This window comes from Pseudophryne corroboree, chromosome 9 (assembly GCF_028390025.1).
Source record: "Pseudophryne corroboree isolate aPseCor3 chromosome 9, aPseCor3.hap2, whole genome shotgun sequence".
Lineage (NCBI taxonomy): Eukaryota > Metazoa > Chordata > Amphibia > Anura > Myobatrachidae > Pseudophryne > Pseudophryne corroboree.
In genome coordinates, this window is record NC_086452.1 from 229,628,943 (window position 1) to 229,645,337 (window position 16,395).

Consider the following 16,395-nt stretch of genomic DNA (forward strand, 5'->3'; position numbering starts at 1 on the left):
TGATGCCCTGGAGGCAATTGTACCCATATCCAAAGCTACTTCTTCCAAGAACATTGCAGCCTGTTTTATATGTGCCATATGAGATTTTTGCTCTCTAGATGCCATTGAAAGATCTCCTTCCAATGCATTAGCCCAGGTAGCCACCATTTTTGACATCCAGGCTGAAGCCATGGCTGGCTTTATGACTGCCCCAGACAGGGAAAAAAATGGTTTTAAAAAAACCATCCACTCTCCTATCCGTGACATCATTTAATGATGTTGAAGGCAGAGGTAATGTAGATTTTCGCACTAATTGAATAACATGAGTATCTACTTTGGGGGGCCACCTCCCTCTTTAAACAATTCCCAGCTGGAAGAGCATAAATAAATTCCATTTCCTAGAAACTCTAAACGTCTTACTGGGCGTAGCCCAAGCCTCTTCCATGATTTCCGTTAGCTAATCTGACCCCGGGAACTCCGTCTTAACTGTTTTGGGACGTTTAAACACAGGTGCCTTGGATTTTTACACAGGCTCTGCTGTTACTTCTAATGATAGAATGGTTTTCATTGCCTTAATTAACTCAGCTACTGTATGTCCACTGAGCTGAGGCCTACCTCCTCCTCTTCGTATGCAGAACCAGAGCTTAATGAGCCTTCATCTTCTGATGAATCCTCATCTGAAACATGTGTAGACTGTGAAGATGTAGATTTACTTACCTCTGGCTTTTCAGCCTGTTTCTTTTGAGAGGCTGCTGCTGGAAGTGATAAACCGCAGGTGGGAAGCTGCATGTAAGGGTTAATCGTGTAACCTATTCCTGTTACAGAAGTTGGAATTATTCGCTCAGCTATACTGGATGTTTGTACAAACATAGTACAAGGGGGATCAACTTGCACCTGTATCTGCCTTTTACTATTTACTATTTACCTTGCTGAAAGCAAAAACAATTTGCACACAAACCATCCTGAACCAGATCCTGAGAGGTTAACCCAGCTTTGCAAGACAAACGTGATATGAGTGCTGATGTTGCTGTGAGTGCATCTTCCTCTCCTTTGCTGCTCTTAGACATGACAAATAATCAACAATTACACAGTGTACTACACAATGTGTGACTGTAATCACTTTAAGACTCATTAAAGTGACATACAATCCGACCCTACCCTGCTATACATCAGCATTGAGGATCGGAATAGATAGAAAAAAACTGACAGGATTATAGTAAAGTTAGCAATCACATTAGCAGTCAGGCACGTTATACATTAGTATAATAAGCAAAATGAGCACATAATGAACTACAGATACATTTCAAGTATGTAGGAGAAACATATTACTGCATTACTTTATAAAAGTTTTAACCGTATTCAGACGCATAGCAAAAGAAACCCCAGTAATATTATCATTATGCACTTATCCAACTATTCATACTCAATAGGTAGATACTTAGTGCTGTATAACCCATACTCAGTAGAGTGGGATACAGGGAGACTTACCCCACTTTTAGGATCGATCAATACGTCTGAGAACGCTGAGTGGATCCAGACGCTATTAGTGTACACCACCGCTCCGTGAACCTATAGTGAATACAGACGCCCAAGTGAACACTGATGCACCAGTCACACAGCCGCCTATGCTGCGACTGGGTCCCTTAGTACACAGCGTCTCAGACGGAAGCAGGAAAACAGTTCATGGCGGGAGACTCGGAGGAAACTGGTCATGAACCGGGGGGAGAGGCGACCAGGAGAGTGTCTGACTCCCCACTGCTGACATCAACCCTAGGGATTGCGGCATCATACTACTACTGGAGCCTATGCTCACTAAGGGCTAGCGCTGGTGCACCCGAGGTGGCAGCCACGTCAGCGACTGTTTGGTGGTCTACTCCCAAAGCAGTGTGGCTGTGTCCGCTAAGTGGAACCGATGCCTTACCTTCTCCGTGCACCGGCTACAGCCTGGTAATGTCTGCTGGACCTGCTAGTATATCCGACACAGACACTCGCCGAAGCAACACTGTACACTTGGGTAAGCGTTGTCGCGGCCCAGCAGAGAGTTGTTGGAGCAACTCTTTCTAAGGTACGTATAAAACGCTTTTTAGAAAGATCACTCAAAAAAAATAAGTAAGACTATAAAAATAAAATAAGAACGCTTATGGCTGCTAAAAACTGCAGACCATTGACCATGGTCCGGCTCCTGCCGCACCAAACAAAAAACTTATTTGTGTGAGCCAGGAGGCAGAGATATATACGGACGGGCCCATTGCATGCTAGGAGGCCGAAAAGCTTTGACCGACTGGTGCAAATCCGTTGTCGCTTCATCATATCCCAATGTTATCCTGTGGATAACCTGTGGACCCTGCCGGAGAAACTCTGTACATTGGTGTCCAGGATCACACAACTGAAGAAGCTGGAGACGCTGTGACAGCTGAAGGTTGGATTTCCAAAAATTGATTATCCATCCATGTTCTACCAACACATTGTATGTTAATAGAGCATGCTCCTGGAGATTGAGATCGGATGGAGCCTTGAGGAGGAGATCGTCTAGGTATGGTATTACTGTGATTCCCAATGATCTGAGGTGAGTAATCATCACCGACATGACCTTGGTAAACACTCTGGGTGCTGTGGACAGTACGAATGGTAAGGCTCTGAACTGAAAATGATCCTGTTGAATCACGAACCGGAGAAACGCTTGGTGAGGTTCCCAGATTGGAATGTGGAGATAAACATCCTTGATGTCTAGAGATATCATGAATTCCTTGGGTTACAGGCTCGAAATCACTGAGTTGAGCGACTCCATCTTGAACCGGTAATAAGACAGAAACTGATTTAATGATTTCAGGTTCAGGATTGGGCTTACCATACCGTCTGGTTTTGGAACTACGAAAATATTAGAATAGCGACCCTTTTTCCGTTGACTCGGTGGTACCGGCATTAGCACAGCTAATTCTACTAAGGTCCGTATTGCACCTTGAAGGGCTAAATGTATTCCAGAAGGATGGGAAGACTAAAAATATTTATTTGGCGGTAAAACTTCGAAATCTAACGTGTACCCTTGGGAGATGATGTTGTAAATCCACGCATTGTCGTGCCGCGCCCCCACCGTACCTCAACCCCGGTTGGAAGGGAGACCGTCATGCCACGGTCTTTTCTGTAGGCTTTGGGTCTCGACGACGAGCAACGACTGGTTGCTTGCAGCGACCTCTACCTCACAAGGGTGTAGTTCTTCCGCATTGTCTAAAAGGTTGAGTGGAACGAAAGGAGATTCCAGTATAAGTGCATTTAGATGGTGGTAGAAGGGTCGGTAAGAAGGTAGATTTACCACCCATAGCTTGTAGAATTAACGTGGATAGAAAAAAAAGGAGAAAATAGGGAGGGTCTACAAGTTTGGCGCACAGCAGCCCGTCCACTGACAAAATACCTATGTAAAAATCACCGATTTTACCAAAACAATATATAGAAGAAGCAAGTGTTGGTATTTATCTGTGTCCAGGGCGCGTAAAAAAAGAAAAAGGTAATGAAACTTAACACATCCCTTGTCAAATGGGTATATGATGTCTTCTCCAGATTATGCAGGCCTATGAGTCCTTTTGTTCAGGTGAATCTTCTCGTTATAAATGGCTCCCAGTTCATGTCAAAATGGAGAGAAATAAGAGAGAAAAGAAATGTGTAGCACCGTTTACAACAGCTAGAATCGAGAATTCCACACAATGAAAGTTTTTAAGGGCGTACCCCACTCACACAGAAACAAGTAAGTGGGTTCCCGTAAAGGTATCTTTATTGCTAGTTTTTTTCTCCAATCCCCTCAGGTTAGGTTCACGTAATTAAGCGTGCCTGAATCTCACACCACATGGGGTACTGTAAACACGTAGGGGTAGTGTCTGAGGCAATTTCAATGCGTACCCTCACTTACACAGAGCAAAGCCAGAACATTCATATAACGGTTTCTTTATATCAACAAAAATCCTCAGGTGCGTACCCCAACTCACTCAGTAAACGATGAATGACTCCTATAAAGGTTTCTTTAAATAGATTCACTGGTATCCCTTTGGTGGATCCACAAGAGGAAAAGGAACTCTTTCTCCCAAATGCCAGACCAGAGTCATGAAAAAAATCCTTCTTTCTAAAACAGGTTTTTTATTCCAGACATAGTCCAAATTCATACAAAGAAATCACCACACATGGTGACAGAAAAAATAAAAAAGTAAAAATTTAAAAATACAATAAAAATTCCAAAGGCAAAATTTGAGATAATAATCGGCGTGATTATTCCCTTTTTCCAGAAAACTACTCACAGTACAGTCGTCCGACGCGTTTCGGTCTCGAATGGACCTTAATCATGATTAAGGTCCATTCGAGACCGAAACGCGTCGGACGACTGTACTGTGAGTAGTTTTCTGGAAAAAGGGAATAATCACGCCGATTATTATCTCAAATTTTGCCTTTGGAATTTTTATTGTATTTTTAAATTTTTACTTTTTTATTTTTTCTGTCACCATGTGTGGTGATTTCTTTGTATGAATTTGGACTATGTCTGGAATAAAAAACCTGTTTTAGAAAGAAGGATTTTTTTCATGACTCTGGTCTGGCATTTGGGAGAAAGAGTTCCTTTTCCTCTTGTGGATCCACCAAAGGGATACCAGTGAATCTATTTAAAGAAACCTTTATAGGAGTCATTCATCGTTTACTGAGTGAGTTGGGGTACGCACCTGAGGATTTTTGTTGATATAAAGAAACCGTTATATGAATGTTCTGGCTTTGCTCTGTGTAAGTGAGGGTACGCATTGAAATTGCCTCAGACACTACCCCTACGTGTTTACAGTACCCCATGTGGTGTGAGATTCAGGCACGCTTAATTACGTGAACCTAACCTGAGGGGATTGGAGAAAAAAACTAGCAATAAAGATACCTTTACGGGAACCCACTTACTTGTTTCTGTGTGAGTGGGGTACGCCCTTAAAAACTTTCATTGTGTGGAATTCTCGATTCTAGCTGTTGTAAACGGTGCTACACATTTCTTTTCTCTCTTATTTCTCTCCATTTTGACATGAACTGGGAGCCATTTATAACGAGAAGATTCACCTGAACAAAAGGACTCATAGGCCTGCATAATCTGGAGAAGACATCATATACCCATTTGACAAGGGATGTGTTAAGTTTCATTACCTTTTTCTTTTTTTACGCGCCCTGGACACAGATAAATACCAACACTTGCTTCTTCTGTAGAATTAACGTGTCTAGTTCTTTTCCAAAAAGAATGCCACCTGTAAACGGAAGTGCCTCCGCCGCTCTTTCTGACTCCGTGTCTACTTGCCATGACCTCAGCCAAAGGGCTCTTCTGGCTGCAATAGTTGCTGCTGAGATCCTCGAGTTAACTCGTCCGATATCTCTAGCCACTTCTCCTAAGTATATAGCTGATTCTTTGATGTGTTCCGCTAGGATAACTAAGTCTTCTAATGAAACCCACTCTTGTAAATCTTTAATTTAGTGGCCCAATGCTCTACTGCCTTGTTCACTCAGGAACTCACCATGGATGGTCTAAGTGCAACCCCAGCGGCCGAATAGATGGACTTCAACATGGTGTCTAACTTCCTGTCAGAAGTGTCTTTCAAAGAAGTTGCTCCTAGAACAGGTAATGCCGTTTTCTTTGACAACTTGGAAAGAGAGGAGTCCACTTGAGGTGTAATTTATTCGTCATAGCCGATGGAAATGGATAAATACTAAGGAATCTTTTGGGCATCTGAAATCGCTTGTCCGGGTTTTTCCAAGCCTTCATCAGCTGATCATCCAGCTTCTTTGAAAAAGGATATGTGACCGAATACCAAATAACGCAGTATCTGGCGACTCTGGTGTTGTAGTCTCGGAAATGTTCAAAACTTGTCTTATAGCTAAAATAAGAGGTTCAACCCCTTGAGAAGGTTCTGGTAGAACTTCATCATCTGCGTCTGTAATTTCGCCCAATTCAAGATCGTTCTCCTCAGCTTCTTCCTGAGAGAGAAGTTCTTCTGTGGATTCATCGGACTGAAGAATTAAGGGCACTGGACATTTCTTAGCCTTGGACACTGTCTGCGGCTGTTTACTGGACGAGTCCAAGCGTTTTGTGAGACCCTCTACCGACCTGGCTAATCCTGACACCCAAGGTGGTTCTGTAGCAATAGAAGGTACATCACTTTAAGGAATCCTCCTAACCGACTAACGAGTCTCCCATAAAGCTGCCATCTCAGTATGTAATTGCGAGATGGTTCCTATTAGCGCTACCGCCCATGGGGGAAAATTTTCGTCTTGGGATAGGTTAACTAACGTAACCTTCAAAGCACATGCCTCACACAGGGAGGAATCGTCCGTGTGAGCTTTTCTGTTACACTTCGCACAGATGAACAATTTTTGTGACACCTTATTCGCTGGTCCCTTGCCTGCCATTGTAGAGACGCATACAATTTTCCACCAGCACTCTCAATGGGATCAGTACTAAATGCCGCCGGCCGGAATCCCGGCGGTCGAAATCCCGACGCCGGAATCCCGACCACACAATCCCGACAGGGGTGGCGAGCAGAACGCAGCCTCTTGCGGGCTCGCTTCGCTCGCCACGCTGCGGGCACGGTGCCTCGCTACGCTCGGCACACTATTATATTCTCCCTCTATGGGTGTCGTGGACACCCACTGAGGGAGAATATGTTGGGATTGTGGCGGTCGGGATTCCGGCGTCGGTATTTCGACCGCCGGGATTCCGACCGGCGGCATCTTGACCGCATCCCCTCTCAATAATAGAGATAAAGAGAGAGAGAGAGGAAAGTCAGAAGGATAGAGGGAGGTATTTGACTGACTCCCCTATTCTAAATCCCCTCAGCCACCAGCCTGTAGTTTGTGCAGGCTTTTAAGTTTCTGGCAGTCTGTAGCAATGTGCACCTGTCTCTGCTCTACAGTGCAGATTCCTGAGGAGAAAGAAACAATTGTTGCCATTAACGAGCTGCCTAGCTGAGGAAGGAGTTTGACTGACAGGTTGAAAATCCGCCAATTTTGCCCCCATCCCCAATGCAGAGGCACCCATCTTACCAGGTCCCCACCATTTTGAGTGGGTGCCTCGATTTAACAATAAACTCATGTCCTCCTCTATAAATTAAACTTTAGCCTTATTGCACTGGAGTGCTCCACAATGTACAGAGACACCACTCATCACCCCCACGCTGCTGCGCCGTGTCGCGGAACAGACACATCTGGAAGGAGAAGCTGGAAGTGGGCGCCACACTCTTCCCCCACACTGCCGCGCTGTGTACCGTCAGTGCGGCAGTGCAGGAAGACCTCAACGCTATCGCTGGAGAGAAAGCTGGGAGCAGGCACGCACTATTTCCCCACGTTGCCGCGCTAGGTCCGTCAGCGCAGCAGTGCACTGGGAGTCCCTCCGCTATCACGGCTAGTGTGACCAGGCAGAGGAGGGGATGGAGGCCAGCCACTGTGCCTACAAGGAGGCTCACTCACCAAACCGAAGCCTCAGGATGTGGCTGTGTTGGGAGGAACAGTGCTTCTCTGGTTAAGCACTGTTCTTCTGTGCAGCTTGCTGCTGGTGTGTGACCCGGACCCGACTTCTCCGGATAAGTGGCGAAGGGTTCCTGAGGCTAATGGTCCCAAGAAATAGTCCCAAGAAAGATAAAAAAAAATAATTGAAATAAAATAATATAACTGAGCAGGAGCTCAGTCAGCAGTGACCAGCTCCCTCTGCACAAATTCAAAACTGTGGGATGATGGGGAATAGAGGGGGAGGAGCGGTTTTAACTTCTTAGATTATTTAAAGTAGCAGCTCCCTGTAAATCACCATCATCACCCCACAGTCTTGAAGTTGTGCCAGTGTCCCCTAGTGGCTGACAGAAAAATAACATATGCCTAAATGTAGTACAGGTGAAGTGATTTGGATTTTGTAAATAAATTGTACAGGTCATAATTGTGTACATTATTAGCAGATAAATGTATAATTATTTATGTATCCTCTACTGTAACCGCCTCTTCTTTGGCTTTCCTTTACTCGCCTTTCCCAACATCAGTCTTTCCTGCACACTGCTGCTCTTCTCATTTTCCTCTCTAACCAATATGCTTCAGCCTCTACCACTCTGCCATCTGCTTCACTGGTTCTCCATTCCCCCTAGAATCCAACTCCAGCTCCTCACTTACAAAGAAGTTAATTATTACACATTTTTCTAGTCCTCCAATTTGCCATATTGGCAGTTTTTCTACTGCCTCACATCCACCCGGGTTACCTCTTCTTACAATCCTGCCTACAAGACTTCTCTTGTGCTGCTCCCTGCTCTGGAACACTTCCCTTGCCAAGGCCTGAAATCTCCCCTTCTAAATCTCCATTTTCCTCTCCTCCCTTGATGAACGCTTCTCAACAGTTCACACATCAAACTGTCCAGCCCCCCTCTCAGGATAAAAGCTCATGGGGTAGGACCCTCACATTTGCCCCCTAGAGCTACACCCATTGGACTAGTGCTCCTTTCCTCTAATCTCCTCATCCCATTCAGCATCTCTTTGTGCTAGTCCTCACCTTGGTACAAGCTCATACTGCCTTTTCCTCAATACGACTCACCTCCACCTGTCCATCAAGATACAGTGAATTACCCAATCCTCGGCCCTTGTCCACATCCTAGACTGTTTGTTTAGTGTTCCCTGTTGTTCTAATAATACGCCTAGCTGAAGTGGCCAGGGCTTTATCATATATTCACAAATATGTGTAACTAGGCTTCTGCAATTTACTTGAGAATGCTACCTTTTGTGATGGTTTATGGCAGTGAGCTGGGGTAGGGTGGGTGTGGGATAGTTATTTATATGCATTTTTCTTATTTCAAAAATACAGTATGTCAATTTACATTTACTATAGCCTACAGTACTAACAATATGTCAAGTTACACTGTTACTGTGCATTGTACCTGTATAACACTGTGGACACTATGTAGCAAATTAAAAAATAGGAATTTAATACCTACCGGTAAATAATTTCTAGTAGTCCGTAGTGGATACTGGGGTTCTGTACTTTAGTACCATGGGGTATAGATCGGGTTCACTGCAGCCTGGCACTTTAAAAACCTTTAGTGTGTGTATGTGTGTGCTGGCTCCTCCCCTCTATGCCCCTACCACCAGACTCAGTCTAGGGAACTGTGCCCGAGGAGACAGACATACCCTGAAAGAAGGAATAATACAGCAGTGAGGCAACAAGCCAACATCCAACCATAACCGAAAGGAGGACGCTAACCAAACAGAGGATAGCAACACCAACCCAATCAGGATAGCAAGGCTATCTCAAAAACAAAGGCGGGTGCCCAGTATCCACTATGGACTATGAGAAAAGGAATTACCGGTAGGTATTAAATTCCTATTTTCTCTTACGTCCTACTGGTTACTGGGGTTCTGTACTTTAGTACCATGGGGAAGTCCCAAAGCTCCCAAACGGTTGGGAGAGTGCTGAGACCCCTGTAAAACCGCCTGACCAAATTGAAGGTCATCCTTAGCCAAGGTGTCGAACCTAAAGAATTTAACAAACGTGTTCGAACCAGACCAAGTTGCGGCTCGGTACAATTGTAAGGCCGAGACACCCCGGGCAGCCCACAGACCTCGTCAAGTGGGCCTAAATAGACATCGGCAAAGGCAGAGCCGCCAAAGTATAGGCCTGTTGAATAGTCAACCAGAGCCAGCGAGCAATAGTTTGCTTAGAAGCCGGCCGACCAATCTTGGAGGCGTTATAAAGGACAAACAGCGAGTCAGATTTCCGATGACGGGCCATCTTTTTGACATAAATCTTCAGAGCCCTGACCACATCCAAGGACTCAGTACCAACGGAAGCGTCAGACAACAATGGAACCACAATAGGTTGATTCACATGACAAGCTGACACCACTTTAGGCAAAAATTGAGGATAGGTCCTAAGTTCCGCCCTGTCTTCATGAAAAATCAAATAAGGGCTCTTACAGGATAAGGCCCCTAATTCAGAGACACGTCTGGCAGATGCCAATGCCAATAACATCCCCGTCATCCAGGTGAGAAATTTTAACTCCACCCTATGTAAGGGTTCAAACCAGTCCGATTGAAGAAAGGATAGTACCAGACTGAGATCCCACGGAGCCGTGGGAGGTACAAAGGGCAGTTGCATATGAAGAACACCTTTAAGGAAAGTTTGTACTTCCAGCAATAAGGCGAGTTGCTTCTGGAAGAAAATAGAAAGTGCAGAAATCTGTACATTGATCGAGTCTAAACGTAGACCCAGATCCACTCCCGTATGCAGGAAAAGTAGAAAATGACATTCTACGGGAGACACCTTTCTACTTTCACACCAGGAAACATACTTCTTCAAGATATAATGATAATGTTTGGACGTCACCATCTTCCTTGCTTGGATCATGGTGGAAATAACCCGGGAGGGAAGACTTTTTCTTGCTAGAATCTCCCTCTCAACTTCCAAGCCATCAAACGTAGCCGTTGTAAGTCTGGATAGATGAACTGACCTTGTTGAAGAAGATACTTTTGGAGCTGTAGAGGCCAGGGATCCTCCAGAGCCATGGTTAGGAGGTCCGAGTACCACGCCCGTCGAGGCCAATCCGGGGCAATTAGAATTGCTAGAACGATTTCCCTTCATAATCTTTTTAGATCTCTTGGGATGATTGGCAGAGGAGGGAACAGATACACAAACTGGTACGGCCAATGCATCGTCAGCGCGTCCACTACTACCGCCTGGGGATCCCTCATTCTGGAACAGTAGTGGCATAGCTTCTTGTTGAGACGAGAAGCCATCAGGTCTATCTGTGGACATACCCACCGGTGAATCATGTGTTGAAACACCTGGGGATGTAGACCCCATTCCCCCGGATGGAGGTCGTATCTGCTGAGGAAGTCCGCTTCCCAGTTGTCCACTCATGGAATGAATATGGCTGAGATGGCCCTTGCGTTGGCCTCTGCCCAGAGGAGGATTTTTGACACTTCTCTCATCACTGCTCTACTTCTTGTTCCCCCTTGTCGGTTTATGTACGCCACCGCCGTGGCGTTATCCAATTGAACCTGGATCGCCTGATTCCTCAGGGGATGATAAGCCTGCAGAAGAGAATTGTAGATTGTTCTGAGTTCCAGGATGTTTATTGGTAGAGCAGATTCCTGACTTGCCCATATCCACTGGAACTGGGCCCCTTGAGTCACAGTCCCCCAGCCCCGGAGGCTGGCATCCGTTGTCAGTAAAATCCACGAGTGGATATTGAAACTCCTGCCTTCCACCAGGTGAGGAACTTGTAGCCACCATAACAGAGAAATCCGGGCTCTCGGAGATGAGGTCACTTCCTGATGCATGTGGAGGTGAGACCCCGACCATTTGTCCAGCAGATCCAGCTGAAATGGTCGGGCATAAAATCTGCAGTCTTGGATTGCCTCGTAAGCAGCCACCATCTTGCCCAGTAACCTGATGCAAAGATGTATGGATACCTTGTGAGGACTGAGCACCAAGCGAACCATAGCCTGGATAGACAAGGCCTTGTCCATCGGGAGAAACACCTTTTGAGACACCATCCAGTATCATTCCCAGGGACTGAAGACGTTGGGTCAGTTCCAGGTGAGATTTCCGAAAATTTTGAATCCACCCATGATCCGTAAGTAGGCGAGTCGTCAGATCGATGCTGTGCAGCAGACGCTCCATGGACACAGAATTTATTAGGAGATCGTCCAAGTAGGGGACTATGTTGACACACATCCTGCGCAGTTGCAGCAGCATCTCCGCCATGACTTTGGTGAAGACCCTCGGAGCTGTGGATAAGCCAAAGGGTAAGGCCTGAAACTGGAAATGGTCGTCCAATATGGCGAACCTGAGGTAAGCCTGATGGGGGGGGGGCACATGGGAATGTGTAGGTAAGCATCCTTGACATCCAGAGACACCAGGAACTCCCCCTCCTCCAGAGCGGACACCACCGCCCACAGGGATTCCAACTTGAATTTGAACACCCGCAGATATGGGTTTAGAGACTTCAAGTTCAAGATGGGGCGTACCGAACCATCTGGTTTGGGAACGACAAAAAGACTGGAGTAAAAACCCCTGTTGCATAACGGAGGAAGTAGTGGAACTACCACACCTGTTTGCAAAAGTTTTTGAATAGCCTCTTGCAAGGAAACTCTTGCTGCGGGTAAAGCTGGTAAGCCCGAATCTGTGAGGAGGGAGTGTTTGAAATTCCAGCCGGTATCCCTGGGAAATGAGGTACCTCACCCAAGGGTCCCGGCAGGACTCCGCCCACACGTGGGCGAAGTGTTGAAGGCGAGCACCTACCTGAAAGTCGCCTTGTTGCTGGTGCCAACCGTCACATGGAAGGCTTAGCGGCAGGGGATCCGGTGCTCTAGTCCAGGGAGACAGCAGTGGCAGGCTTACGGGACTTACCACGAGATCCTCTGGAAGTGGTGGAGACCCCTCGGCCCCTGCCTCTGAACCTTGCCACACAAAAGGACTGCAAGGAGGGTCCTGTGTAAGAACGTCTAGCAGGTGGCGCAGCCAACAGCAGATAGGTAGACTTACCCGCTGTTGCTTGAGAGATCCATTTATTTAATTTGTCTCCAAACAGGGTATCACCTGTAAAGGGAAGATTTTCTACACCCTTTTTGGAATCAGCGTCTGCCAACCCCCTGACGTAACCACAGAGCTCTGCGCGACAAAAAGAAGTGCAGACATTTATCTTACACAACTCCTTAATAGCCTCGCTCAAAAAATTTGCAGCATCCTGTATATGTTGCAGCAGAGTAATGACCTCATCTTGGGGCAGAGAGTCTAAACCGTCAATAACTATATCAGACCACTTGAATACACCCCTGGAAATCCACCCACAAACAATTGTGGGGCGTTGCGCTGCGCCCGCCGCCGTATAAATTGCCTTGAGTGTGGTCTCAATTTTATGGTCAGCTGGCTCTTTAAGGGATATAGGCCCTTATTCCGAGTTGATCGCTAGCTAGCTACTTTTAGCAGCCGTGCAAACGCATAGTCGCCGCCCACGGGGGGATTGTATTTTTGCTTTGCAAAAGTGCGACGCATGTGCAGCCGAGCGGTACAAAAACATTTGGTGGAAAACAAGACCAGCCCTGTGGTTACTTATTCTGTGCGATGATTGCTGCAACGAAGGTCCCGGAATTGACGTCAGATACCCGCCCAGCAAACGACTGGACATGCCCGCATTTTTCCAAACACACCCAGAAAACGGTCAGTTGACGCCCATAAACTCCCACTTCCTGTCAATCTCCTTGCGATCGGCTGTGCAAATGGAATCGTCGCTAGAAGCAGTGCAAAACAACGATGTTCTTTGTACCCGTACGCAGCACGTGCGCATTGTAGCAGCTAGCGATCAACTCGGAATGACCCCCTTAGCCCCTGGTACAGGCAGCACCAATTTCTTAGACAGTTGGACACAGACGTATCGACTGACGGGGGTTTTTCCTATACCTTTCTGTCCTCAGCTGGGAGGGGAAAAGTAGTTAAAAACCTCAGAACTTCTTTAAATTTTTTATCAGGGTATAACCAAGCCTCCCTGGCCGGGGAGTTTAATTCTTTAGAAACAGGAAAAGTTGCTGAAGTCTTTGGTCTAACATTAAAGTACAACTCCTCATCTGGTTCTGCCTCCTGATCCAGTATGTGAAGGACATCTCTTACAGCAAAAAAAGATCAGAATCAGAATCAGACTCAGACTGGAGCACCTGAGGTAGTGAGCATTTATGTGAAACCACTAGAGGGGGCTGAGAAGCCTTTCTGGTATCTGCTGCTTTGGCCACACAATCAATCGAGTGTTTTAACATCTGTCTCTCTTTTCTAGCTGCAGCCAATTCTGAATTTACATACTGAATCATGCTTTTAAAACTATTCAGCCAGTCAGGTGCATGTGAACTGTGTCCCTGTGGAGATCAGGAACATTGTACACACATGAGTTACCCCGCTGAAGACAGAGTTGAGTTATAAGCAGCACACAGAACCATGGTGGTCATTCCGACCCGTTCGCACGCTGCTGTTTTTCGCAGCGGTGAGAACAGGTCAGTTCTGCGCATGCGCAGCGGCACAATGCGCAGGCGCGTCGTTGCCCAGCGGCGGCCGTCACTGGGCAACGACAAGAAGAACGCGATCACTGCCGCGATCGCAAGAAGATTGACAGCAGGAAGGCGTTCTGGGGCGGCAACTCACTATTTTCTGGGAGCGGTGAGTCCAAGCAGGTGTGTCCAGGCATTTGCAGGGCGGGTGACTGACAACAATTCCGGGACCGGACAGCCTGAAGTGGGTAAGTTGAAAGTTACTCAGAAACTGCACAAAATGTTTTTGCATAGCACGGCTGCACAAGCGTTGCTACGTGCGATCAACTCGGAATGACCCCCCATATCAACAGACATCTTACACAACTGTAATACAGCGCAGGCCACTTACCCAACACCCCACACAGACCCTGGAATGACACTGAGGAGCGAAGACCAGCACACAGAACACAGCAGTAAAATGTGTAACGTAAGTATATGACCTGACAATAGTGCAGCGGCGCTTCCGCTGGCATGCTCCCCCCTTCTATGGCCCCCTGGTACCAGTACAGAGTCTTGTAGAAGCATGGGTCACCAGAGGAGCAGTGTACATGCAGCCTGAATGATCCGCAGCAGCAGGAAATGGCGCCTTCCCGCCTTAGGTCCCGCTCTGGGAAGCCCCACCCACTGTAATGGCGCGCGGTCCCTGAGTAACAGATTATACTGGCCACGTTATTTACACATTATAAAATGTATACAGTGCACACAAAGTCTTCAGTGACAGTGAACACTGTGGGGCATCAGCCTGAGCCAGTTTGTCCGCAGCGGGCACTGCAGCGCTGGACCCGTGACCGTTGCGTGCTCCTTGGGCACATTTTCTAAAACTGAGTCTTGTAGGAGGGGCAGCCAGCACACACATACACACTAAAGGATTTTAAAGTGCCAGGCTCCAGTGGACCCGATCTATACCCCATGGTACTAAAGTACAGAACTTCAGTATCCACTAGGACGTTAGAGAAATAAATGATAATAAAATATACAACCTGATTTAGCTTTGCAAAAAAAAACTGTTACAAACTCTTCAGACAGAGCATATTGCACATTAGAGAACACTGTTTTAGTTGTGTTCCACAACTCTGATGGTCCTCCTTAAAGGTTCTCTCTCAATTTTAATTCAGTGGAAACATCATTGAACAAATGTATACTTTTAAATACCTGGGTTCAACTATTAATGGTTAACAGGTTGCCGCTACAAGCGACATGACAAGTCAAATAGGTTGTGCCACAGCTGCCTTTACATCCCTGAAAAAGGCCTCTGGAACAAACAGATCATTTCCAATGCCACTACAATTTAAGGTACTCAATGCATCAGTTAGAATAATATTACTTTACGGTTCAGAATCATGGACAATCCTTAAAAACGACCTTACAAGGCTGGAACCTTTCCAAATGAGATGCTTACGAAACATACTACAAGCAAAACTAACAGACCGCTGGAGCAATAAAAAAATCCAAAAACTATGCCAAGGCCAACCTACAACTGAATGCCATATTAAAAGACAGCATTTAAAGTGATTCGGACATGTCTGCAGAATGGAGCCTAAACGAATACTATACCAGTGCCTTAATAACACATGCCCAGATGGATGGAAAATAGCACATGATGCGCCAAAGAAAACATGGCTATAGCAGATTGCCTAAGATCTTCAACCATTGCACTTCCATACTGATGTTGCCAAGCAAGCCGCCCTAAAGCGGTCCCAATGGCGTGCAATTATTAGAGATTCTCTGCCTTTGACTGTCATAGTGCCAGCCAGCTTACCCTATTGGTGCTAACGACACTCAAGTCTAAGACGTTTGTACAGAAGTACAGTACTGTATGTTTTGCGTATGTATTTCTGGCAAAAAATCTTCAAGAAAAAGACCAGAGATTTTAAATGGACTCAAAACTGACCACGCTATGCAGTGCATACAAGGATTAATAAACAATCACATACCTATGCAACCAAGTACTCTATACTGCACTCAAATGTTTAGCACACTCCCTAAATAAATTAGAGATTGAGCAAAGACAGGCAACAAAGATCTAAATCACCAAATGTGATGGGAGACATGAAGAAAAGGGTAAAAGGAAGTACTTGCTTGTAAGTGTCATTTTCAATAGGAAGAAGATCATAAATCATGGCTTGGAAAGTCAGCTCATGCAGCACTGTAGAGACTGGATCAAACCCTCTGTCAAGTATAAGAAGCTGAGACTGAGATTTCTCCTGAATGAGAAAAAAAATGGGTGAGGACATGCAGGACTCATGGAACCACCTGTCAGGAAGTAAGATACACACTTGGCAATGTCACATCAGATGACAAACACACTGAACGATAATGTTTGCTTCTTGTCAGTGACTGCATATGCACCCACATCCAGGTGCATGCCCT

At 46.0% G+C, this 16,395-nt stretch overlaps 1 protein-coding gene across 2 annotated transcripts in view; it reads right to left on the reverse strand.

The window, feature by feature from the left end:
• STXBP3 (syntaxin binding protein 3) overlaps positions 1-16,395 on the reverse strand; it is a 273,208-nt gene that overhangs the window by 84,848 nt on the left and 171,965 nt on the right. For both annotated transcript variants that reach the window (XM_063940160.1, XM_063940159.1), the window contains one exon: positions 16,105-16,229. In XM_063940160.1, the coding sequence (XP_063796230.1) occupies positions 16,105-16,229 (125 nt within the window). The remainder of the gene's footprint in view (positions 1-16,104; positions 16,230-16,395) is intronic.